Below are 26,932 nucleotides of genomic sequence, written 5' to 3' on the forward strand. Positions count from 1 at the left end.
GAAGGTATTCTGAGAGACAAGATCTACAGGCATTTAGAGAGGCAAGGACTGATTAGGGACAGTTAGCATGGCTTTGAGAGTGGAAAATCATGTCTCACGAATTTGATTGAGTTTTTTGAAGGGGTAACCAGGAAGGTAGATGAGGGCAGTGCAGTAGACATTGTGCATTTATTGTCCATTCCTAATTGCCTCTTGAGAAGGTGGAGAATGAGCTATCTTCTTGAACCCACTGCAGTCCCCATGTGGTTTAGGTACATCCACAGCGCTGTTAGAGAGGAAGTTCCAGGAGTTTGACCCCCACAATGAAGGAACGGCCGATATATTTGATTTGGTTTGCTTTATTATTGTCACATGTATTGGGATACATTGAAAAGTATTGCTTCTTGCACACTATACAGACAGAGCATACCGTTCATAGAGTACAGAGGGGAGAAGGAAAGATCCATAGAATCATAGGGGAGGGTACAGAATGTAGTGTTACAGTCATAGCTAGGGTGCAGAGAAAGACCAACTTAATATAAGGGAGATCCATTCAAAAATCTGTTGGGAAGAAGCTGTTCTTGAGTCGGTACGTGACCTTGGACTTTTGTATCTTTTTCTCGATGGAAGAAGGTGGAAGAGAGAATGTCCGGGGTGTGTGGGGTCCTTAATTATGCTGCTGCTTTTCCGAGGCAGCAGGAAGTGTAGACAGAGTCAATGGATGGGAGGCTGGCTTGCATGATAGACTGGGCTTCGTTTACCACCTTTTGGATGGTGAGTGGCTTGGAGGGGGAAGCTCCACGTGGTGGTGTTCTCCAGGTATCTGCTGCCCTTATCCTTCCTGATGGTCGAGGTGGTGGGTTTGGAAGGCTCTGCCCAAAGAGCCTTGGGAGTTTCTGCAGTGCATCTTGTAGACGGTACACACGGCTGTCACTGTGCATCGGTGGTGGAGGGAGTGAATGTTTGTGGTTAGCGTGTCGAACATAGAACATAGAAAAAATACAGCACAAACAGGCCCTTCGGCCCACAAGTTGCGCCGGTCATGTCCCTACCTACCTAGGCTTATATATAGGCTTACCTATAACCTTCAAATCCTATTAAGTCCCATGTACTCATCTAGAAGTCTCTTAAAAAGACCGTATCGAGTTTGCCTCCACCACCACTGACGGCAGCCGATTCCACTCACCCACCACCCTCTGAGTGAAAAACGTACCCCTGACATCTCCTCTGTACCTACTCCCCAGCACCTTAAACCTGTGTCCTCTCGTAGCAGCCATTTCAGCCCTGGGAAAAAGCCTCCGAGAATCCACCCGATCTATACCTCTCAACATCTTATACACCTCTATAAGGTCACCTCTCATCCTTCATCTCTCCAAGGAGAAAAGACCAAGCTCCCTCAACCTATCCTCATAAGGCATGCCAACCAATCCAGGCATCATCCTTGTAAATCTTCTCTGCACCCTTTCAATCATTTCCACATCCCTCCCGTAATGAGGTGACCAGAACTGAGCACAGTACTCCAAATGGGGTCTGACGAGGGTCTTATAAAGCTGCATCATTATCTCCCGACTCCTAAACTCAATCCCTTGATTGATAAAGGTCAGCACACCATACGCCTTCTTAACCACCTCCTCTACCTGCGAGGCCGATTTAAGAGTCCTATGGACCCGGACCCCAAGGTCCTTCTGATCCTCTACACTGCTAAGAGTCTTACCCTTGATATTATATTCCTTCATCCCACTTGACCTGCCAAAATGGACCACTACACATTTATCCAGGTTGAAGTCCATCTGCCACTTCTCCGCCCAGTCTTGCATTCTAACTATGTCACGCTGCAGCTTCTGACATCCCTCCAAACTATCCACAACACCACCAACCTTCGTGTCATCGGCAAACTTACCAACCCATCCCTCCACTTCCTCATCCAGGTCGTTTATGAAAATGACAAACGGCAAGGGTCCCAGAACAGATCTCTGGGGCACTCCACTGGTGACCGACCTCCATTCAGAAAAAGACCCATCTACAACCACTCTCTGCCTTCTGCAGGCAAGCCAGTTCTGGATCCACAAGGCAACAGCCCCTTGGATCCCATGCCCTCTCACTTTCTCGAGAAGTCTTGCATGGGGGACCTTATTGAACGCCTTGCTGAAGTCCATGTAAACCACATCTACCGTTTTCCCTTCGTCAATGAGCGGGGCTGCTTTGTCCTGGATGGTGTTGAGCTTCTCAAGTGTTGTTGGAGCCGCACCCATCCAGGCAAGTGGAGAGTGTTCCGTCACACTCCTGACTTGTGTCCGTGTAGATGGTGGACAGGCTTTGGGGAGGGAGTCAGGAGCTGAGTGACTCTCCGTAGGATTCCCAGTCTCTGACCTGCTCTGGTAGCCACAGTACTCATATGGCTGGGTCCAGCTCAGTTTCTGGTCAGTGGTAACCCCCAAGATGTTGATAGTGGGGGACTCAGCGATGGTAACACCATTGAATGTCAAGGGGCGATGGTTAGATTCTCTCTCGTGGGACATGGTCATTGCCTGGCGCTTGTGTGGGGTGAATGTTAGTTGCCGCTTGTCAGCCCGAGCCTGGATATTGTCCCGGTCTCACTGCGTTTGGACACGGGCTGCTTCAGTATCTGAGGAGTGGCGAATGGTGCTGGACACTGTGCAGTCAGCAGCGAACATCCCCACTCTGACCTTACGATGGAGGGAAGGTCATTGATGAAGCAGCTGAAGATTGTTGGGCCGAGGACACTAACCCTGAGGGACTCCTGCAGAGATGTCCTTTGGATGATGAACTGGGTGCAACAGGTGAGTGTTCACTGGATCGAGCAGGAGTCGTCGGATCCATTAGATAAGGGCTAGCACAGGTACGATGGGCTGATTGGCTTCCAGCTGGGCTGTTAGTCTCAGAAGATGAACAGGGGGCTCTGAGATCAGGCAAGGCTCTCCCACCAGAGGTATTCCCTCTCCCGCCTCTGCGTCTAATAGAAATTCACATCTGCACCATTCTCCACATGCAACTCACGAGCCCGTCACCACAGGCAGCTAATGGACAGAAACAGGGACGTTCGCAACTCCAAGGGCAAGTCACCCCTCACTCAGAGCATTCCCCATTGCCTGCAGCGAGCAGGGACATCCATCCCCCCCACACTCCCCACTGAAAACTCAGCACGGTGAACACTGCACTGAGGTCAGCAAAGAGACTCTCACTCTCACTACATCGCTGTAAAGGGTGATTCAGAGTTATACAGTGAGCAGACACTGGAGAAATCCAACAACTAATAACAGCGAGGGAAGAGATCTCAAACACCAGATAGAGTGAGAGCAACAGGGAGAAAACAGGCCAGACAGGGAGAGAGAGTGAGAGCAAGAGAAAGACAGAGAGAGAGCGAGAGAGTGAGAGAGAACGAGAGAGAGAGAGAACAAGAGAGAGAGAGACAGAGAGAGACCGAGAGAGTGAGAGCAAGAGAAAGACAGAGAGCGAGAGAGTGAGAGTGCGAGAGAACAAGTGAGCGAGAGAACGAGAGAGAACAAGAGAGAGACAGAGAGTGAGAGCAAGAGAAAGACAGAGAGAGAGCAAGAGAGTGAGAGAGCGAGAGAGAACAAGTGAGCGAGAGAACGTGAGCGAGAGAACAAGAGAGAACAAGAGAGACAGAGAGTGAGAGCAAGAGAAAGACAGAGAGTGAACGAGAGAGCGAGAGCACAAGTGAGAGAACGAGAGAGAGAGAGAGAGAGAGGGACAGAGAGAGACCAAGAGAGTATAGCTCAGAATATAAAAACAGATAGCAAAAGTTTCTACAAATATATAAAACGAAAAAGAGAGGCTAAAGTAAACATTGATCCTTTAGAGGACGAGAAGGGGGATGTAATAACTGGAAATGAGGAAATGGCTGAGGCATTGAACAGGTATTTTGTGTCGGTCTTCACAGTGGAAGACACAAATAACATGCCAAAAATTGATGACAGGAAGGCTATGGCAGGTGAGAACCGAGAAACTATCATTATCACGAAGGAGGTAGTGTTGGGCAAGTTAATGGGGCTAAAGGTAGACAAGTCTCCTGGTCCTGATGGAATGCATCCCAGGGAACTAAAAGAGATGGTGGGGGAAATAGCAAATGCACTAGTGGTAATTTACCAAAATTCGCTGGACTCTGGGATGGTTCCCGCAGATTGGAAAACAGCAAATGTGTCGCCACTGTTTAAAAAAGGAGGTAGACAAAAGGCGGGTAACTATAGGCCGGTTAGCTTAACTTCTGTCGTAGGGAAAATGCTTGAATCTATCATCAAGGAAGAAATAGCGAGACATCTGGATATAAATTGTCCCATTGGTAAGACGCAGCATGGATTCGTGAAGGGAAGGCCATGTTTGACTAATTTGGTGGAATTCTTTGAGAACATTACATGTGCAATGGACAGTGGGGAACCTGTGGATGTGGTGTATCTGGGTTTCCAGAAGGCATTTGACAAGGTGCCGCACCAAAGACTGCTACATAAGATAAAGGTGCACGGTGTTACAGGTAATGTATTAGCATGGATAGAGGATTGGTTAACTAACAGAAAGCAAAGAGTGGGGGTAAATGAGTGTTTTTCTGGTTGGCGATCAGTGACCAGTGGTGTGCCTCAGGGATCAGTGTTGGGACCACAATTGTTTATGATTTACATCGATGATTTGGAGTTGGGGACCAAGTGTAGTGTGTCAAAATTCACAGATGACACTAAGATGTCAGAAGTTACAGAGGGACATAGATAGGATGCAAGACTGGGCGGACAAGTGGCAGATGGACTTCAACCCAGATAAATGCGTCGTGGTCCATTTTGGTAGGACAAATGGGATGAAGGAGTACAATATAAAGGGAAAGACTCTTAGTACTGTAGAGGATCAGAAGGACCTTGGGGTCCGGGTCCATAGGGCTCTGAAATCGGCCCCGCAGTTGGAGGAGGTGGTTAAGAAGGCGTATGGTGTGCTGGCTTTTATCAATCGAGGGATTGAGTTTAGGAGTCCGGGGATAATGATGCGACTATATAAGACCCTCGTCAGACCCCACTTGGAGTACTGTGCTCAGTTCTGGTCGCCTCACTATAGGAAGGATATGGAAAAGATTGAAAGGGTGCAGAGGAGATTTACAAGGGTGTTGCCTGGATTGAGTGGCATGCCTTATGAGGATAGGCTGAGGGAGCTCGGTCTTTTCTCCTTGGAGAGACGAAGGATGAGAGGAGACCTAATAGAGGTGTATAAGATGTTGAGAGGCATTGATCGGGTGGACTCTCAGAGGCTTTTTCCCAGGGTGGAAATGGCTGCTACCAGAGGACACAGGTTTAAGGTGCTGGGGGGTAGGTACAGGGGAGATGTTAGGGGTAAGTTTTTCACACAGAGGGTAGTAGGCGAGTGGAATCGGCTGCCGTCAGGGGTGGTGGAGGCGAACTCAATAGGGTCTTTTAAGAGACTCCTGGATGAGTACATGGAGCTTAATAGGATGGAGGGTTATATGTAGGTCTAGAAGGTAGGGATGTGTTCGGCACAACTTGTGGGCCGAAGGGCCTGTTTGTGCTGTAGTTTTTCTATGTTTCTAAGATGGGTGGAAGAGCAAAATGTGCAGAGGATGCTGAAAGTCTGCAAAGGGATATAGATAGTCTAAGTGAGTGGGCGAGGGTCTGGCAGATGGAGTACAATGTTGGTAAATGTGAGGTCATCCATTTTGGTAGGAATAACAGCAAAATGGACTATTATTTAAATGGTAAAAAATTGCAGCATGCTGCTGTGCAGAGGGACCTGGGTGTCCTTGTGCAGGAATCTCAAGGAGTTGGTTTGCAGGTGCAGCAGGTAATTAAGAAGGCAAATGGAATTTTGTCCTTCATTGCGAGAGGGATGGAGTTTAAAAACAGCGAGGTTTTGTTGCAGCTGTATAAGGTGCTGGTGAGGCCACACCTGGAGCACTGTGTACAGTTTTGGTCTCCTTACTTGAGAAAGGATATACTGGCACTGGAGGGGGTGCAGAGGAGATTCACCAGGTTGATTCCGGAGTTGAGAGGGTTGGCTTATGAGGAGAGACTGAGTAGACTGGGGCTATACTCATTGGAATTCAGAAGAATGAGGGGAGATCTTATCGAAACATATAAGATTATGAAGGGAATAGATAAGATAGAAGCAGGGAAGTTGTTTCCACTGGCGGGTGAAACTAGAACTAGGGGGCATAGCCTCAAAATAAGGGGAAACAGATTTAGGACTGAGTTGAGGAGGAACTTCTTCACACAAAGGGTTGTGAATCTGTGGAATTCCCTGCCCAGTGAAGCAGTTGAGGCTCCCTCATTGAATGTTTTTAAGGCAAGGATAGATAAATCTTTGAACAGTAAAGGAATTAAGAGGTGGGTAAGTGGAGCCGAGTCCACAATAAGATCAGCCATGATCTTATTGAATGGCGGAGCAGACTTGAGGGGGCCAGATGGCCCACTCCCGCTCCTAGTTCTTATGTGACAGAGAGGGAGAGAGAACGAGAGACCGAGAGAGCGAGAGAAAGACAGAGAGCGAGAGCGAAAGAGCAAGAGAGAAAGACAGAGAGAGAACGAGACAGTGAGAGATAGAAAGACAGAGACAGAACGAGAGACAATGAGAGAGAGAGACGGAGAGAAAAACAGAGAGAATGCGTGAGACCACGAGAGAGTGAGAGATCAAGAGAACGAGATTACAAGGGAGAGTGAGAGAGAATGAGAGATACAGAAAGAGAGAGATCCCAAGAGCAAGACAGCGCGAGAGAGTGAGACTCAAGAGAGCGAGAGAGAACGAGAGAGAGAGAGAACGAGAGAGAGAGGGCATGCAGGAGAGCACGAGAAGAGAGAGACAGAGAGAGCAAGCGAGCGAGAGAGAATGAGAGCCAAGGAAAGAGATAGAGTTTTAAGTTTATTTATTAGTGTCACAAGTAGGTTTACATTAACACTGCAATGAAGTTACTGTGAAAATCCCCTAATCGCGACACTCCGGCGCCTGTTCGGGTAACACTGAGGGAGAATTTAGCACGGGCAATCCACCTAACCAGTACGTCTTTCAGACTGAGGGGGGAAACCGGAGCACCCGGAGGAAACCCACGCAGACACGGTGAGAACGTGCAGACTCCGCACAGACAGTGACCTGAGCCGGAATCGAACCCGGGTCCCTGGCGCTGTGAGACAGCGGTGCTAACCCACTGTGTCACCTTGCCGCCCCCAGAGAGAGACGGCACGGTAGCGCAGTGGTTGGGCGGCACGGTAGCACAGTGGGTTCGCACTGCTGCTTCACAGCTCCAGGGACCTGGGTTCGATTCCCGGCTTAGGTCACTGTCTGTGTGGAGTTTGCACATTCTCCTCGTGTCTGCGTGGGTTTCCTCCGGGTGCTCCGGTTTCCTCCCACATTCCAAAGATGTGAGGGTTAGGTTGATTGGCCATGCTTAAATTGCCCCTCAGTGTCCTGAGATGCGTAGGTTAGAGGGATTAGTGGGTAAAATATGTAGGGATATGGGGGTAGGGCCTGGGTGGGATTGTGGTCGGTGCAGACTCGATGGGCCAAATGGCCTCTTTCTGTACTGTAGGGTTTCTATGATATTCTATGAGTGAGAGAGTGAGAGTAAGGTCCTGGTGTTTGAAACCTCTTCATTCCTCTTCTTTGGGGGTTCCATGTTCCTGAGTATGGTCGGCGTTCCGAATGGTTGGAGATACATCGTATGGGTTCCACCATCTCCCACGCTACATCGAGAAACTGTGACAAGGTTTCTGCAGGTGCGGGGTAGCTGATGTCCTGGTCTCTGACAATGGCACTGCCTTTACTAGCACCGAGTTTCAGACCTTTATGCTTCCCAATAGAACACATCAGCACTACTCCCTACCATAGAATCATAGAATCCTACAGCACAGGAGGCCATTCGGCCCATCGAGTCTGCACCAACCACAATCCCTCCCGGGCCCTATTCAACCCCATGCATTTACCCTAGCTAGTCCCTCTGACACTAAGGGGCAATTTCCCATGGCCAATACATCTAACCCGCACATCTTTCAGACTGTGGGAGGAATCCGGAGCACCCGGAGGAGACCCACGCAGACACGGGGAGAACGTGCAGACTCCACACAGACAGTGACCCGAGCCGGGAATCGAACCCGGGTCCCCGGCGCTGTGAGGCAGCAGTGCCAACCCACTGTGCCACCGTGCTGCCCCCACCCGCCCGTCAGCGAATGGGCTGGCTGAATGAGCAGTGCAGACTTTTAAACTCAGCGTGAAGGAGGAACCTGCAGCGTCCATGGAGTCCAAACTGGCGCGATTTCCATTCGCCGACAGGACTGCCCCTCACACAAGGACAGGGATCGCCCCAGTGGAATTGTTAATGGGGCAGTGGTTTCGGGGGTGGTCGGCACTGCTGCCTCACAGAGACTGTTCCCAAAGCTGGCGGGGAGGGCGAGATCCCAGCGAGAGATCCAGAGGAAGAACGGTGATTCTGTCAGGACAGAAAGAGCATTCAGAACCCGGCGACCCAGTCCACGCGAGGTATTGCAGGGACCGTCTCAGTTGGGTCCCCGGAATCGTAACGGGCCAGCGTCTTAAACGGTCCAAGTGCTGGGCAAGATAGTCAGGAAACATCTGGACCACCTCAGGAGCCTGGGCCAGTGCCGGCTTCATTACCAGCCATGGGCACGACGAATGCCAGGGTCGTGCCATGACTGGAGGTCGACCCTACACCCGCCCCCCCCCCCACCCCCAGGAGAGTCTGGCGCCCCAGCTGAGCGAGAGCTCAGGAAGAGCCGGCCTCGAGGGATTTGCAGCATTCCCTTCAGAAGGGAAGGTCTCCAATAAGCTTCACACCCTCCCCCCCCCCCCCCGCCCCTCCCCACCCTCTGCCTCCGATCGCCCCAGGCCGATCGCCAAGCGGTGGAAGTGCCCCCGCTCCCGGCAGGGTGCGGGGGAGGAAACTGACTTCAGGGGGTAGCAACGTTAAGATGGCCATGGCGGGGGGAGAGGAGAAGGTCGTCAATAGATCTCCCCGTGGGCCTCGTAGAGTACGAGCTCCCCGATTGCGCGAGCCTCCACACTGAGGGTGTGTACAGAGCGTGTACAGAGATTACACAGTCAGACCGGACACTGAGAGTGTGTACAGAGTGTGTACAGAGATCACACAGTAAAGCCGGACACAGTGGGTATACAGAGTGTGTACAGAGATCACACAGTAAAGCCGGACACAGTGGGTATACAGAGTGTGTACAGAGATTACACAGTCAGACCGGACACAGTGGGTATACAGAGTGTGTACAGAGATTACACAGTCAGACCGGACACAGTGGGTATACAGAGTGTGTACAGAGATTACACAGTCAGACCGGACACAGTGGGTATACAGAGTGTGTACAGAGATCACACAGAGAGACTCAGACACTGAGTGTACAAAGTGTGTACAAAGATCAGTTTAGGCCAGACACAGATGTGAAAGACATGGCATGGGGAGTGAGAGAAGGAGATAAAGATCATTTTAACGGATGTTGCTTGTAACAGGGAAGTCGAAACAGCTAATCTATCATCTGTGTCTCATCCGCTTCATCTAACTCACATTTTAACCCCTCCGACAACCCAGCAGAATTACAAATGGCTGCTCACCATGTACAAACCCAAAGATGTGCAGGTTAGGTGGATTGGCCATGCTAAATTGTCCCTTCGTGTCCAAAGATGTGTAGGTTAGGTGGATTGGCCATGCTAAATTGCCACTTGTTCATAGAATCATTCACAGAATCCCTACAGTGCAGAAGGAGGCCATTCGGCCCATCGAGTCTGCACCGACCGCAATCCCACCCAGCCCCTATCCCCATACATTTACCCTAGCTAGTAGCCCTGACACTAAGGGGCAATTTAGCATGGCCAATCCACCTATCCCGCACATCTTTGGACTGAGGGAGGAAACCGGAGCACCCGGAGGAAGTCCTCGCAGACACAGGGAGAATGTGTAAACTCCACACAGACAGTGACCCAAGCTGGGAATCGAACCTGGGTCCCTGGCGCTGTGAGGCAGCAGTGCTAACCCACTGTGTCCAAAGATGTGCAGTTAGGTGGATTGGCCATGCTAAATTGCCGCTTAGTATCCAAAGATATGCGGGTTAGGAGGATTAGTCTTGGCACATGGGTGTGCGGTTATGGGGATAGGGTGTGCAGTCTGGATCCAACTATCCGATGCTATCCTCTCCGCTTTCCAATGTTTCACTCTCTGTAAATTTCAGCTCATCCCAAACTCCGCTGCCCCCGTGTCCTAACTCAGACCGGGACCCCCTCTCACCCCCAGTCCAATTCACCCCGTGCCCACTTCTTTCTCTCCTTTAAGCTGCTCCTTAAGGCTTGACTCCTATCCAACTTGTGGTCGCCTGCCTTGATATCTGTTTACGGGGCCTGGTGACTGATTTCCCATCATGTGAAGGGCATTGCATTGTGAAATCCACTGGTGTGTGTGTGTGTGTCTCTGGGTGTTTAAATTCACAGACCATGGAGTCTGTGACCTTTAAGGAATGGGATGTTCGTGTGTTTGTTACGTTGGTTCCTGCCCAGTGACAAGGGTGGGACTTTCTGGGAGTGTTTTGATGGGTCACCGGATCAGCAAAAGGATCAGTGAAGTTCTTCTCGGAGCAGTCCAGTTCGGGCAGTCAACAGGTGCCTCGGAGACAGGGAGAGGCAGAGGTCCCAGTTGAGTTAAAAGGTGGGAGCAGGAGCCGCGGGGAGTAGAGTGGACAGGGCCAAAGGTACCCCCTTTGGAGCAGTGGGATTCTACTTGGCACAGCCAAGTGTGCTTGCAAACGAGTGTTTTGAGTGTTCTCAGGGAGAAGGCGGGCCACTGCTAAAGACATCCCGGTGGGAGTGACTATTGGAGGGAATTCCAAGAATGAGATCTCGAAAGATGGGGATTGGAAACCCTCATGAAACAGACGAAGTTTCAGTGAGATCGGCTGACTCACAGTGGGACTAACGTCTGGGTGACTGGCTGAGAAATCCATGGTATCTGTCTTGGTTGCGTCTGTCATGTACTCTGTAGTGTGGTGCGTCTGACCACAGTTCACAGGTAACCTTGAAAGTTAGAGTCTCAGACAGGTTTGCAAATCGATTCATCTTCTCAACTTGTAAATTTTTGCTTTTGTGTGATCGAATCCCGTTGGAACCTTGCGGTCTAACCTGTGAGCAGGTGCCTTAAATCTCGACTTATCCTACTGAAAACAAAATCTTATTAGTCCCTAACCGGATCTCTCTCCCCACACTGCGGAGTATGGCCAGGGATTGTAGCACAGACAAGGGATCGAAACCCAGGGACTAACTCAACCCCAGTCCACAGCTTGTGCGGGTGGGTACGGGAGAGATACTGTGTGCGTGCACGAGTGGGTGTGTGCATGTGTGCACTAGTGTGTGCAAGAGTGCATGCACGGGTTTGCGTGTGTATCCATGTATATGCACGAGGGTACGTAAGTGTGTGTGCATAGGGACATAGGAATTACAAAGAATAAAGAAAATTACGGCACAGGAAGAGGCCCTTCGGCCCCTCCAAGCCTGCACCGACCATGCTGCCCGACTGAACTAAAACCCCCTATCCTTCTGGGGACCGTATCCCTCTATTCCCATCCTATTCATGTATTTGTCCAGACGCCCCTCAAAAGTCACTATCGTACCCGCTTCCACTACCTCTCCCGGCAGCAAGTTCCAGGCACCCACCACCCTCTGTGTAAAAAACTTGTCTCGTACATCTCCTTTCAACCTTGCCACTCTCACCTTAAACTTAAGGCACCGAGCAATTGACTCCTTGGAAAAAGCTTCTGACTATCCACTCGGTCCGTGCCCCTCATCATCTTAATTAGGAGCAGAAGTTGGCAAATTCAGATCTTTTGAGTCTGCTCCGCCATTCCATCAGATCACTGCTGACCCCTCCCTGGTCTCAAATCCACCTCCCCCCATATCCCTCTTTGTTCATTAGAAATGTATCCATCTCCTTCTTGAAACTATTCAACGATTGAGACTCCACTGCGCTATGGGGCAGCGAGTTCCACACGTTCACCACCCTCTGCGTGAAGTAAAGATAGAATACAGGTGCAGGAGGAGGCCATTCGGCCCTGCCCCACCATTCAATGTGATCATGGCCGATCATGCACTTCCAGTATCCCTGCTTTCCCTCCAAAACCCCTTCATCCCTTTAGCCACCAGGGCCACGCCCGGCTCCCTCTTTGAACATATCTAACGAACCGGCCCCAACAGCTTTCTGTGGGAGAGAGATTCCACAGGTTCACAACTCCCTGAGTGAAGAAGTTCTTCCTCAGCTCAGTCCTGAATGGCTTATCCTTTATTCTTAGACTGTGATCCCCTAGTTCTGGACTTCCCCAACATCGGGAACATTCTTCCTGCATCCAGCCTGTCCAGTTCCCTCAGGATTTTATGTGTTTCTATGAGATCCCCTCTCATTCTTCTAAATTGCAGGGAGCACAATCCCAGTCGATCCAGTCTCTCTTCATATGTCAGCCCTGCCATCCTGGCAGGGGGTCTGGCGAACCTTCGCTGGACTCCCGCAATAGCAAGAATGTCCTTCCTCAGACTAGGAGACCAAAACTGCACACAATATTCAAGGTGTGGCCTCACCAAGGCTCCGTATAACTACAGCAAGATATCATTACTCCTTTACTCAAATACTCTTGCTATGAAGGCCAGCATGCCATTAACTTTCCTCACCGCCCGCTGTACCTGCATGCCAACCTTCAGGGACAGTTCCACCACTTGATTTGATTTATTGTCACATGTATTATACTGAAGAATATTTTTTCTTGTGCGCTATACAGACAAGGCATAGAGAAGGAAAGGAGAGAGTGCAGAATGTAGCGTTACAGTCAGAGCTCGGGTGTAGCGAAAGAACAGCTTAATGCGAGGTCGGTCCATTCAAAAGTCTGACGGCAGCAGGGAAGAAGCTGTTCTTGAGTCGGTTGGTGCGTGACCTCAGACTTTTGTATCTTTTTTCCCCAATGGAAGGTGGTGGAAGAGAGAATGTCCGGGGTGCGTGGGGTCCTTGGTTACGCTGGCTGCTTTACCGAGGCAGTGGGAAGTGTAGACAGAGCCAATGGATGGGAGGCTACCATTAGACCCAGGTCACATTGCACTTCCCCTTTTCCTAAACTGCCACCATTGAGATAATAATCTTCCTGTTTTTTGCCACTAAAGTGGATAACCTCACATTTATCCACATTATATTGCATTTGCCAAGTACTTGCGCACTCAGCCAGCCTGTCCAAGTCACCCTGGAGCCTCTGAGCATCCTCCTCACAGCACACGCTGCCACCCAGATTAGTAAGAAGTCTCCAAACACCAGGTTAAAGTCCATAAGGTGGATTTGGTATCACGAGCTTTCGGAGCGCTGTTCCTTCATAAACCTGTTGAACTTTAACCTGGTGTTGAGAGACTTCTTATTGTGCCCACCCCAGTCCAACGCCGGCATCTCCACATCATGGCTATCAACCCAGCTGAGTGTCGTCTGCAAATTTGGAGATATTGCATTCAATTCCTTCGTCTAAATCGTTAACGTATATTGTGAATAGCTGGGGTCCCAGCACTGAACCCTGCGGTACCCCACTAGTCACTGCCTGCCGCTCTGAAAAGGACCCATTTATTACCACTCTTTGCTTCCTGTCTGCCAACCAGTTTCGCTATCCACGTCAATACATTGCCCCCAATACCACGAGCTTTAATTTTGCTCACTAATCTCTTCTTGGAACCTTGTCAAAAGCCTTTTGAAAGTCCAGATACACAACATCCACTGGTTCACCCTTGTCCATTCTACTGGTCACATCCTCAAAACATTCCAGATTTGTCAAGCACGATTTCCCTAGTAATAATAGTAGTTCCTCATCTGAGTTTTAAATCTACCGCCTCTCAACCTATACCTGTGACCTCTTAACATAGAAACCCTACAGTGCAGAAAGAGGCCATTCGGCCCATCGAGTCTGCACCGACCACAATCCCACCCAGGCCCTACCCCCATATCCCTACATATTATACCCACTAACCCCTCTAACCTACGCATCTAAGGACACTAAGGGGCAATTTTAGCATGGCCAATCAACCTAACCCGCACATCTTTGGACTGTGAGAGGAAACCGGAGCACCCGGAGGAAACCCACGCAGACACGAGGAGAATGTGAAAACTCCACACAGACAGTGACCCAAGCCGGGAATCGAACCCAGGTCCCTGGAGCTGTGAAGCAGCAGTGCTAACCACTGTGCCACCGTGTCTTGTTCCAGATTGCCCCACAAGAGGAACTATTTGGTCGACATTTACTCTATCAATCCCTTATAGTATTTTATACAGCTCAATCAGATGGGGGGCGCAGCACAGTGGGTTAGCACTGCTGCCTCACAGCGCCAGGGACCCGGGGCAGCACGGTGGCACAGTGGGTTAGCACTGCTGCCTCACAGCGCCAGGGACCCGGGGCAGCACGGTGGCACAGTGGGTTGGCACTGCTGCCTCACAGCGCCAGGGACCCGGGGCAGCACGGTGGCACAGCGGTTAGCACTGCTGCCTCACAGTGCCAGGGACCCGGGGCAGCACGGTGGCACAGTGGGTTAGCACTGCTGCCTCACAGCGCCAGGGACCCGGGGCAGCACGGTGGCACAGTGGGTTAGCACTGCTGCCTCACAGCGCCAGGGACCCGGGGCAGCACGGTGGCACAGTGGGTTAGCACTGCTGCCTCACAGCGCCAGGGACCCGGGGCAGCACGGTGGCACAGTGGGTTAGCACTGCTGCCTCACAGCGCCAGGGACCCGGGGCAGCACGGTGGCACAGTGGGTTAGCACTGCTGCCTCACAGCGCCAGGGACCCGGGGCAGCACGGTGGCACAGTGGGTTAGCACTGCTGCCTCACAGCGCCAGGGACCCGGGCTCGATTCCCGGCTTGGGCCACCTGTCTGTGCGGAGTCTGCACGTTCTCCCCGTGTCTGCGTGGGTTTCCTCCGGGTGCTCCAGTTTCCTCCCACAGTCCGAAAGACGTGCTGGTTAGGGTGCACTGGCCGTGCTGAATTCTCCCTCAGTGTTACCCGAACAGGTGCCGGAGTGTGGCCACGAGGGGATTTTCACAGTAACTTCATTGCAGTGTTAACGTAAGCCCGGCACAGTGGGTTAGCACTGCTGCCTCACAGCGCCAGGGATCCAGGTCAATTCCTGGCTTGGGTCACTGTCTGTACAGAGGCTGCACATTCTCCCCATGTCTGCGTGGGTTTCCTCCGGGTGCTCCGGCTTCCTCCAACAGTCTGAAAGACTGTGCTGGTTAGGGTGCATTGGCCGTGCTAAATTCTCCCTCAGTGTTACCCGAACAGGAGTGTGGCGACTGGGGGATTTTCACAGTAACTTCATTGCCGTGTTAATGGAAGCCAACTTGCGACACTAATAAATAAAGTGAAACAAGCGCGTGTGTGCATGAGTGTATGCATGCACAAGCGTATGAGTGTGCACGAGTCTGTGCGTGCACGCAAGGTTAGTGAGACAGAGACAATCGAGAGTTTCCACATTGTGCTTTTATTTCCGAACCCTCGTGCTTTCACACAAACATCAACAAGGTGCATGCACACATTCACACTTATTCAGGCAGCTCAGGGCAGAAACACGGACGCAGGAACGGACACATCCCCACTCTGGTTAACCCCTCCTGCACCCTGGGAGGAGGCGGGCGCAGGTGTGACAGACACTTCGGCACCAGTTCCCAACCAGCAGAGGTGGGGAGGGCTGTGTGGGTGTGGTGGGGGCTCCACCAGACTCATTCCACACCCCGCCACGTCTCGCCCGGCCAATATCCCTGGAGTGGAGAGCAGGTCAACACACCTGCCCCTCCATGCCACCCCCACACCCCTGTACCCCAGGAAGAGAGAGCATTGGCCCCTATGACCCAGGGCTGGACAGAGTATTCGACATTGCAGATTGCCCAGATCCAGTTCAATCCAGAGTCAACCAGATCCCAACACCTCAGGTCAAGGCAACACCTCACAATAACGGCGCACATAAAATAATACCTTCAACAGAAAATACAGTTATAACCCCTTATAACAGTCATAGACTGAGATCTCCAGATAAAGAGTCAGCACCCATCCAAGACTCAATCGCTGCAATCTACACCATCACTCGGAGTGCAACGCTGAGGGAGCGCCGCACTGCGGGAGGGTCAGTGCTGAGGGAGCGCCGCACTGCGGGAGGGTCAGTGCTGAGGGAGCGCCGCACTGCGGGAGGGTCAGTGCTGAGGGAGCGCTGTACTGCGGGAGGGTCAGTGCTGAGGGAGCGCCGCACTGTGGGAGGGTCAGTGCTGAGGGAGCGCCGCACTGCGGGAGGGTCAGTGCTGAGGGAGCGCTGTACTGCGGGAGGGTCAGTGCTGAGGGAGCGCCGCACTGTGGGAGGGTCAGTGCTGAGGGAGCGCTGCACTGTGGGAGGGTCAGTGCTGAGGGAGCGCCGCATTGTGGGAGGGTCAGTGCTGAGGGAGCGCCGCAATGTGGGAGGGTCAGTGCTGAGGGAGCGCCACACCGTGGGAGGGTCAGTGCTGAGGGAGCGCCGCACTGTGGGAGGGTCAGTGCTGAGGGAGCGCCGCACCGTGGGAGGGTCAGTGCTGAGGGAGCGCCGCACTGTGGGAGGGTCAGTGCTGAGGGAGCGCCGCACTGTGGGAGGGTCAGTGCTGAGGGAGCCCCGCACTGTGGGAGGGTCAGTTCTGAGGGAGCACCGCCCTGTGGGAGGGTCAGTGCTGAGTGAGCGCCGCACGGTGGGAGGGTCAGTGCTGAGGGAGCGCCGCACTGTGGGAGGGTCAGTGCTGAGGGAGCGCCGCACGGTGGGAGGGTCAGTGCTGAGGGAGCGCCGCACTGTGGGAGGGTCAGTGCTGAGGGAGCGCCGCACTGTGGGAGGGTCAGTGCTGAGGGAGCGCCGCACGGTGGGAGGGTCAGTGCTGAGGGAGCGCCGCACTGTGGGAGGGTCTGTGCTGAGGGAGCGCCGCACGGTGGGAGGGTCAGTGCTGAGGGAGCGCCGCACTGTGGGAGGGTCAGTTCTGTCGGAGGTCCTGGCTGCTCTCTCAGCTGGTGTTTGAGGCTCCTGTAGTGGGGTGGGGGGTTGGGGGGATGGGGGGGCGTTCACACTGAACGCCTCTCTGTGAAATCAACTTACCTTCAACCAAGTGGCAGGTAGAAAGGGAGGTCAGGCGAGAATGGGGCGCGACGGACAGTCCCGAGTGACCGGCTTCCCAGTCCCAGGACGCTGGTGGGCTGGGCGTGTGTGGGGTGCGAGCGGGTGACAGACATGAATCAAACGCATTAGGAACATTGCTCGAGTGGCTGGTTTCGAAGACATGCAGACAGTTGCATTCTGGCTGTAGAGTGAGCGAGCTCCCTCCTGCCTCCCGCCCGCCAGTCCTTGGAAATCCTTTTAGGAGCCGGTTCAGCCCCCCCCCGACCCTCGCTCCCCCCACCGCATCCCTATCCAACCCGACTGGCGCTAATGGCCGACTGAAGCTCGGTCTCACTCAGCAGCTTCAGGCTCCTCAGGGCATCCAGCAGCTGCTCCTTGGCATTGCCGATGAAGGTGTTGGTGAGGAAGGCTGGCAGTCCCCCAAACCCGTCACGCAGCGTGTACAGGGGCACCCGGATTATTCCCATCACCTGCAGACACATTGGAGAAGGGAAGAAACCAGTGAGGGAGGGGGGTCTTCAGGAGCAACGCCCCACACACAGAGAACACAGAACCGTACAGCACAGGAACAGGCCCCTTGGCCCACCATCTTGTTCCAAACAGGAGGCCAAATTAAACTAATCCCTGTTCCCTGCCCTTGCTCCCTATCCCTCTGTTCCTTGCATATTCCTGGGCTTATCTAAAAGCCCCTTAATCGCCCCGATCGTATCTGCCTCCACCACCACCCCAGGCAGCGCGTTCCTGACACCCACCACCCTCTGTGTAAAAAACTTACCCCTCACATCTCCTCTGAACTTTCCCCCTCTCACCCTGGTGCCCCCGAGTATTAGACATTTCAACTCTGGGAAAAAGATTCCGACTGTCAACCCTATCTGTGCCTCTCATCATTTTATATTCTTCCATCAGGTCTCCCCTCAGCCTCCGCCGCTCCAGAGAAAACAGCCCCAGTTTGTCCAGCCTTTCCTTATAGCTCCTACCCTCTAATCCAGGCAGCATCCTGGTAAACCTCTTCTGCACCCTCTCCAAAGCCTCCACATCCTCCCTGTAATGCGGCGACCAGAATTGAACGCAGTACTCTAAGCGCGGCCTCACCAAAGTTTTATAAAGCTGCAACGTGACATCCTGACTCTTGTCCTCAATGCCCCGACCAATAAAGGCAAGCGTGTCGTACGCCTTCTTTCCCACCCTATCTACTTGTGTGGCCACTTTCAGGGAGCTATGGACCTGAACCCCAAGATCCCTCTGTACACCAGTGCTGTCCAGGGTCCTGCCATTGACTGTATACTTACCCTTAACACTTGATCCCCCAAAGAGCAGCACCTCACACTTCCCCGGATTAAACCCCATCTGCCATTTCTCCACCCATATCTGCAGCTGATCGATATTCCGCTGTATCCTCCGACAACCTTCCACACTCTCCCCAACTCCACCCACCTGCGGTGAAACAGAGGCATTGCCCTGGCTCCCTGGTGCCAATCCCCTGCTTGGAAGAGGCGGAGGGGGTTGCATTGCTGGTGAAAGAGGAGATTAACACAATTGTGAGGAAGGATATTAGCTGTGACGGAGTGGAATGTGTGTGGGGAGAGCGGAGAAGCACTGAGGGGCAAAAGACATTAGTGGGGGTTGTTTATGATGGGATTGACATTAAACAGGATGCATTGAGGGGTGGGGGGGGGAATGGGGGGGGGGAATGGGGGGGGGGAATGGGGGGGGGAATGGGGGGGGGAATGGGGGGGGGAATGGGGGGGGGAATGGGGGGGGGAATGGGGGGGGGAATGGGGGGGGGAATGGGGGGGGAATGGGGGGGGGAATGGGGGGGGGAATGGGGGGGGGAATGGGGGGGGAATGGGGGGGGAATGGGGGGGGGAATGGGGGGGGGAATGGGGGGGGGAATGGGGGGGGGAATGGGGGGGGGAATGGGGGGGGGAATGGGGGGGGGAATGGGGGGGGGAATGGGGGGGGGAATGGGGGGGGGAATGGGGGGGGGAATGGGGGGGGGAATGGGGGGGGGAATGGGGGGGGGAATGGGGGGGGAATGGGGGGGGAATGGGGGGGGGAATGGGGGGGGGAATGGGGGGGGAATGGGGGGGGAATGGGGGGGAATGGGGGGGAATGGGGGGGAATGGGGGGGGAATGGGGGGGGAATGGGGGGGGGGGCAGAGAGAGAGAACAAGGCAGGCTCATGAAAATCATAGTTTTACAGCACAGAATGAAGCCCTTCAGCCCATCATGTCTGTGCCAGCCAACAAGTCTATCTGTCCCTATCCCATTTTCCACCATGTGACCCATAGCCATGTACACGATGGTCATAGAATCATAGAAACCCTACAGCACAGAAAGAGGCCATTCGGCCCATCGAGTCTGCACTGACCACAATCCCACCCAGGCCCTACCCCCATATCCCTACATATTTTACCCACTAATCCCTCTAACCTACGCATCTCAGGACACTGAGGAGCAATTTTTAGCCTCGCCAATCCACCTAACCCGCACATCTTTGGAGTGTGGGTGGAAACCGGAGCACCCGGAGGAAACCCACGCAGACACGAGGAGAATGTGCAAACTCCACACAGACAGTGACCCAAGCCGGGAATCGAACCCGGGTCCCTGGAGCTGTGAAGCAGCAGTGCTAACCACTGTGCTACCGTGCCGCCCAGTTTGCTATGGTGTTTCAAGTCTCATCCAAATGCTTCTCAAATGTTGTGAGGGTTCCCACTTTGTGCGCAGTTTTGGTGTCTTCATCTGGGGAAGGATGTCCTTGCTATAGAGGGAGCGCAGCGAAGGTTTACCAGGCTGATTCCTGGGATGGCAGGTCTGTCATATGAGGAGAGACTAAGTGGGTGAGGATTATATTCACTGGAGTTTAGAAGAGTGAGAGGGGATCTCATAGAAACTTATAAAATTCTAACAGGGTTCGACAGGGTAGATTCAGAAAGAATGTTCCCGATGGTGGGGGGCGTCCAGAACGAGGGGTCATAGTTTGAGGATAAGGGGGAAACCTTTTAGAACTGAGGTGAGGAGAAATTTCTTCACCCAGAGGGTGGTGAATGTGTGGAATTCACTCCCACAGAAAGTAGCTGAGGCCAAAACGTTGTGTGATTTCAAGAAGGAATTAGATATCGCTCTTGGGGCTAAAGGGGTCGAGGGATATGGGGGGGAAGGGGGGGGGGATCAGGATATTGAATTTGATGATCAGCCATGATCAAAATGAATGGTGGAGCAGCTCGAAGGGCCGAATGGCCTCCTCCTGCTTCTGGTTTCTACGTTACCACCCTTTCAGGCAGTGAGTTCCAGATTCCCACCACCCTCTGGGTGAAAAGGTTTTGCCTCAAATCCCCCGCCCCTTACCCGGTTACTGACCCCTCTACTCAGGGGGAAAGTTTCTTCCTATCCACCCCATTTAAGCCCCTCATAATCTTGTACACCTCGATCCGGTCCACCCTCAGCCTCCTCTGCTCTCACAGCTCCAGTCTGTCCAGCTTCTCCTCATAGCTGAAACGCTGCAGAACCAGACAGCATCCTGGGGAATCTCCTCCGCACCCTCTATGACTGCCTTCCTATAGGGTGTGAAAAAACAGCCGAATCTTTGGGTGCAAGGGACAGCACAGTGGTTAGCACTGCTGCCGCACAGCGCTAGGGACCCGGCTTGGGTCACTGTCTGTGCGGAGTTCGCACGTTCTCCCCGTGTCTGCGTGGGTTTCCTCTGGGTGCTCCAGTTATCCCCAAAGATATGGATTGGCCATGCTAAATTGCCCTTTAGTGTCCAAAGATGTGCAGGTTAGGTGGATTGGCCATGCTAAATTGTCCCAGGATGTGTGGGTCAGGGGGATTAGCGAGGTAAATGTGTGGGGTTAGTGGGGATTGGGCCTGGGTAGAATGGTCTGTCGAAGAGAAGGTGCAGGCTCGATGGGCTGAATGGCCTCCGCCTGCAGTGAAGGGATTCGATGAGTGAAGCACAGGAAATGATTAATATTCTCCAGCATCTTGCACCAACACAGGGCATCACAGAGAAGCAATTCAGAGGCACTCTGTGAGCTGCTGTGGTCATTGCTGCAGGAAAGGCGGAGCTTCACTCGTCAACACCAAGCAGGGGGACGAGGTCTCATATTTAGTGAGGCCCGAACACGAGGTGAGCGCGACCCTGATCACATTCCAATAGTGGCCGTGGGATCTTTAACATCAACTGCAGACAGAAGACCGAGCCTCCCACAGTGCGGCGCTCCCTCAGCACTGACCCTCCCACAGTGCGGCGCTCCCTCAGCACTGACCCTCCCCACAGTGCGGCGCTCCCTCAGCACTGACCCTCCCACAGTGCGGCGCTCCCTCAACACTGACCCTCCCACAGTGCGGTGCACCCTCAGCACTGACCCTCCCACAGTGCGGCGCTCCCTCAGCACTGACCCTCCCACAGTGCGGCGCGCCCTCGGCACTGACCCTCCCACAGTGCGGCGCTCCCTCAGCACTGACCCTCCCACAGTGCGGCGCTCCCTCAGCACTGACCCTCCCACAGTGCGGCGCTCCCTCAGCACCGACCCTCCCACAGTGCGGCACTCCCTCAGCACTGACCCTCCCACAGTGCGGCGCTCCCTCAGCACTGACCCTCCCACAGTGCGGTGCACCCTCAGCACTGACCCTCGCACAGTGCGGCGCTCCCTCAGCACTGACCCTCCCACAGTGCGGCGCTCCCTCAGCACTGACCCTCCCACAGTGCGGCGCTCCCTCAGCACTGATCCTCCCACAGTGCGGCGCTCCCTCAGCACTGACCCTCCCACAGTGCGGCGCTCCCTCAGCACTGACCCTCCCACAGTGCGGCGCTCCCTCAGCACTGACCCTCCCACAGTGCGGTGCTCCCTCAGCACTGACCCTCCCACAGTGCGGCGCTCCCTCAGCACTGACCCTCCCACAGTGCGGCGCTCCCTCAGCACTGACCCTCCCACAGTGCGACGCTCCCTCAGCACTGACCCTCCCACAGTGCGACGCTCCCTCGGCACTGACCCTCCCACAGTGCGGCGCTCCCTCAGCACTGACCCTCCCACAGTGCGGCGCTCCCTCAGCACTGACCCTCCCACAGTGCGGCGCGCCCTCGGCACTGACCCTCCCACAGTGCGGCGCTCCCTCAGCACTGACCCTCCCACAGTGCGGCACTCCCTCAGCACTGACCCTCCCACAGTGCGGCGCTCCCTCAGCACTGACCCTCCCACAGTGCGGCGCTCCCTCAGCACTGACCCTCCCACAGTGCGGCGCTCCCTCAGCACCGACCCTCCCACAGTGCGGCGTTCCCTCAGCACTGACCCTCCCACAGTGCGGCACTCCCTCAGCACTGACCCTCCCACAGTGCGGCGCTCCCTCAGCACCGACCCTCCCACAGTGCGGCGTGCCCTCAGTCATGCATTGGGATCATCAAGAGCTCCGACAAAAGGTCAACTAGACTCGAAACGTTGGCTCTCCTCCCTCTCCACAGATGCTGTCAGACCTGCTGAGATTTTCCAGCATTTTGTTTTTGTTTCGGATTCCAGCAACCGCAGTATTTTGCTTTTATGACTGGGATTGTCAGTGGGACTGGAGTCTTTGGAGCGGGGGTAACCAGTGGCTCACCACTGCCCTCTGATGGAGGAAATCGGGATAGGTGTCAAACGCTGACCCTGTCAGCGGTTCAAGGCTGGGAGGGTACTGAGTAACAATGGCACTCAGATCACCGTCGCTTGTCGGAGGCTTTGGCCTGGTGTGCGGAGGGTGGCAGCTCGCTCTATTTAGCCTTCCCCTAATCCTCCGTGACTGATCGCTGCTGCATTGCGGGCCACGTGACTATCAGAACCGCAGTGTGAATCACCTGACAACACCTCTCCTTCTCGAGCAGGGAGCTGGCGGAGTATTCTTCTCACTGAATACATTAGACACACACACACACACAGCGTGGGCGACTCACTCGGATGGGGGTGGGATGTGCGGCGGTGGTGGGGGGGTGCGGGGGAGAGAGATGAGGGGGGAGGGGGTTACATTGGGGCCTCCGCACATCATCTGAGGGGGCAGCAGAAATGGCCGGGGCACCAGCTGTTCAGAACCGTGAGGCGCAGGAGGCCATTTGGCCCATCACGGTTGCTGCAGCCCCTTTGAAAGTGCAATTCAATTAATTCCCCCCGACCGCTGTCCCTGACAATGACTGTATCACCTCTCTGTTTATCACCAATCTGCTCCCACCGCCCTCTCAGGCAGCGCCTTCCAGATCACAACAACTCGCCGCGTCAATAAAATTCTCCCCATCTCCCCCCCGCCTCTGGTTCATTTACCGATTCTCTTCACTCTGTGTCTCCCCCTCCCTCGCTCTCTGGTTCCCCACCCTCCTGCCGCTGGGAAACACTTTCTCCTCATTCACTCGATCGAGACCCCCTCGCGATAGTGACTGCCTCGATTCAATCTCCCCCTGAACCTTCCCCGCTCCGAGGAGAACGATCCCAGCTTCTCCCGGTCTCTCCTCCTGTGGTTTATCAGTGTCCAGTGACGCCCCTTCCCACTATCGGTCAGTGGTTGTTGGTACACTCCGAGTGAGACACAGCAGGGTGAGAGGGGACTCTGGTGGTGCAGCAGAGGGGAGAGGGAGCCTCAGAGTCCGAGAACGGGAGCCCACCGCCTTGTTGCAATGTCTGAATGGTCCGATAATCACACACCCTCCCCCACCTTTCGCACATCACCCATTTCTACCTGGGTCACGGTCCGGTCTCTGCCTCAGCCCAGCTGCTGCAGATACCCTGATACTCTCTCCCCAACCCCTGGCATCTCGACTATTACAGCTCACCCCTGGCTAGTCTCCAACCTGCCTTGTACCTCACTTCATCCAAACCTCTGCCTCCCGCCTCCTTCACCCCATTTCCTTACACACATCAAATCACATCCACCCAACAACCCACCCTCCCCCTCCATGCTCACTGGCCACACACAATCACACTTCAGTAATGACCCCATTTCCAAATTCGCAACATGTTCAAATCTGTGTCCCCCCCCGCCCTCCTAATGTCCCCATCCTCCTCCAGCCCCTACACCCCCTCCCTATCTCTGTAACCTCCTCCAGCCCCAACACCCCCTCCCTATCTCTGTAACCTCCTCCAGCCCCAACATCCCCTCCGTATCTCTGTAACCCCCTCCAGCCCCTACACATAAGAACAGAAGAACTAGGAGCAGGCGGAGGCCCTCTGGCCCCTCGAGCCTGCTCCGCCATTCAATAAGATCATGGCTGATCTTTTCATGGACTCAGCTCCACTTACCCACCCGCTCACCATAACCCTTAATTCCTTTACTGTTCAAAAAACTATCTATCCTTGCCTTAAAAACATTCAATGAGGTAGCCTCAACTGCTTCACTGGGCAGGGAATTCCACAGATTCACAACCCTTTGTGTGAAGAAGTTCCTCCTCAACTCAGTCCTAAATCTGCTTCCCCTTATTTTGAGGCTATGCCCCCCTAGTTCTAGTTTCACCCGCCAGTGGAAACAGCTTTCCTGCTTCTACACCCCTCCCTATCTCTGTAACCTCCTCCAGCCCAGACACCTCTCCCTATCTCTGTAACCTCCTCCAGCCCCTACACCCCCTCCCTATCTCTGTAACCTCCTCCAGCCCCTCCACCGTCCGTATCTCTGTAAACTCCTCCAGCCCCGACACCTCTCCCTATCTCTGTAACCTCCTCCAGCCCCGACAACCCTCCCTATCTCTGTAACCTCCTCCAGCCCCTACACCCCCGTCCCTATCACTGTAACCTCCTCCAGCCCCTCCACCGTCCGTATCTCTGTAAACTCCTCCAGCCCCGACACCTCTCCCTATCTCTGTAACCTCCTCCAGCCCCGACAACCCTCCCTATCTCTGTAACTGCCTCCAGCCCCTACACCCACTCCCTATCTCTGCAACCTCCTCCAACGCTGAGATCTCTGCACTCCTCCAATTCCGGCCTCTCGAGCATCCCCCGATTCCCACCGCTCCACCATTGGCAGCCGTGCCTTCAGCTGCCCAGGGATGAGCTCTGGAACTCAGAAATCATCGAACCCCCACAGTGCAGGAGGAGACCACTCGGCCCATCGAGTCTGCACCGACCACAATCCCACCCAGGCCCCATCCCCGTATCACCCCACAAATTTAGCATGGCCAATCCACCCAACCTGCATATCTTTGGACACTAAGGGGCAATTTTGCATGGCCAATCCACCTAACCTGCACATCTTTGGACTGTGGGAGGAAACCGGAGCACTCGCAGGAAACCCACGCAGACACGGGGAGAATGTGCAGACTCCACACAGTGACCCAAGCCGGGAATCGAACCCGGACCCCTGGCACTCTGAGGGAGCAGTGCTGAGCACTGTGCCACCTTGCCACCCACTCCCTCCCGAAGCCTCTCCACCTCGCTCTCCCTCTCTCTCTCCCCTCCTCTCAGACACTGTTTCCAGTTGCTCCCTCGTGTTTGTACCCCCGTGAGGGGATCTGGAGGATGTCCTGGTGGTGTTAGTGGGAGTTGTGGGCCGGATCTGCCGTTACCTCACGCCCGTGATCCTTGGCTTGCACAGCGGCGAGCTCCACCTTGCGCAGCTCCTCCAGGGAGATCCTCTTGGTGTAGAAGTGAGCCACCACCTTCTGCAGCAGGGCCTCGGTGGCGTGGGAGCTGGCATAGTCCGCCTCGCTGACCCGCAGCAACTTGGTGTCACAGCCCAGCTCCTCCGAAAGCTCCCGGTTCAAACCGTCCTCCAGGGAGCCGTCGCGGAGGTCCACAAAACCCCCGGGAAAGCCAATTTTCCCGTCAAATCGCATCTGCATCTGTGTGTGGGGGAGGGGGGAGGAGAGAGAGAGGGGGGGAAACATTACCGAAGGTGAGGGGGCTGTGAATAAACCCCGGCAATCGCTCAGCTCCGGAGCCCACACCACGTCCAACACTCCCCCACTCAACAGAGTATTTGCACACCTTTCCCAGTCCTGAACCCCCCCTCCCCCCACCGACCCCTGGTACCGACCTTCCCCGGAACATTTCCCCCACATCCTGGTGACTTTGTCCCCAGCACTCACCCTCACGCTGGGGATTTTCCAACCCCACCTCCCCACCCGCAACTTTTTTCCACTTTTAATGATTCACAGAATCGCGACAGTGCAGGAAGAGGCCCATTCGTCCCATTGAGTCTGCACCAACTCTCCCAAAGGACACCCCACTCACGCACTCCCTTACGCCCTCTACCTGTAACCCCGCACATTTAGCGTGGCCAATCCACCTAACCTGCACATCTTTGGACACTAAGGGACAATTTAGCATGGCCAATCCCCCTAACCTCCACATCTTTGGACACTAAGGGACAATTTAGCATGGCCAATCCACCTAACCTGCACATCTTTGGACACTAAGGGACAATTTAGCACGGCCAATCCACCTAACCTGCACATCTTTGGACACTAAGGGACAATTTAGCACGGCCAATCCACCTAACCTGCACATCTTTGGACACTAAGGGACAATTTAGCACGGCCAATCCACCTAACCTACACATCTTTGGACACTAAGGGACAATTTAGCATGGCCAATCCACCTAACCTGCACATCTTTGGACACTAAGGGACAATTTAGCATGGCCAATCCACCCTAACCTACACATCTTTGGACACTAAGGGACAATTTAGCACGGCCAATCCCCCTAACCTGCACATCTTTGGACACTAAGGGACAATTTAGCATGGCCAATCCACCTAACCCGCACATCTTTGGACACTAAGGGACAATTTAGCATGGCCAATCCACCTAACCTGCACACCTTTGGAGTGTGGGAGGAAACC

At 54.1% G+C, this 26,932-nt stretch overlaps 1 protein-coding gene across 2 annotated transcripts; it reads right to left on the bottom strand.

The window, feature by feature from the left end:
- Positions 1–325: 325 nt before the first annotated feature.
- Positions 326–25,930, bottom strand: LOC144488675 (U8 snoRNA-decapping enzyme). 2 transcript variants are annotated; one of them, XM_078206763.1, is made up of 3 exons: positions 25,655–25,930; positions 17,474–17,609; positions 326–912 (listed from the first exon to the last, which is right to left on the bottom strand). In XM_078206763.1, exons 1-3 carry the CDS (start codon positions 25,928–25,930, stop codon positions 812–814), a joined length of 513 nt encoding a protein of 170 aa, XP_078062889.1. In that variant the 3' UTR covers positions 326–811. The 2 variants fall into 2 exon arrangements, with proteins under 2 accessions (XP_078062889.1, XP_078062890.1); XM_078206764.1 differs by lacking the exon at positions 326–912 and having other exon boundaries at positions 16,094–17,609.
- Positions 25,931–26,932: the final 1,002 nt, after the last annotated feature.

The sequence above is a fragment of the Mustelus asterias genome, unplaced genomic scaffold (genome assembly GCF_964213995.1).
Source record: "Mustelus asterias unplaced genomic scaffold, sMusAst1.hap1.1 HAP1_SCAFFOLD_1761, whole genome shotgun sequence".
NCBI lineage: Eukaryota > Metazoa > Chordata > Chondrichthyes > Carcharhiniformes > Triakidae > Mustelus > Mustelus asterias.

Excerpts from the sequence above, each read along its gene's own strand:
- LOC144488675 (XM_078206763.1), bottom strand. The coding sequence starts at position 25,930 with ATGCAGATGCGATTTGACGGGAAAATTGGCTTTCCCGGGGGTTTTGTG. Across the intron at positions 17,610-25,654 it reads CCAAGGATCACGGGCGTGAG|GTGATGGGAATAATCCGGGT; the intron begins GTAACGGCAGAT and ends ATGTGTCTGCAG. Across the intron at positions 913-17,473 it reads GAGGAGCCTGAAGCTGCTGA|TGACAGCCGTGTGTACCGTC; the intron begins GTGAGACCGAGC and ends ACCGATGCACAG.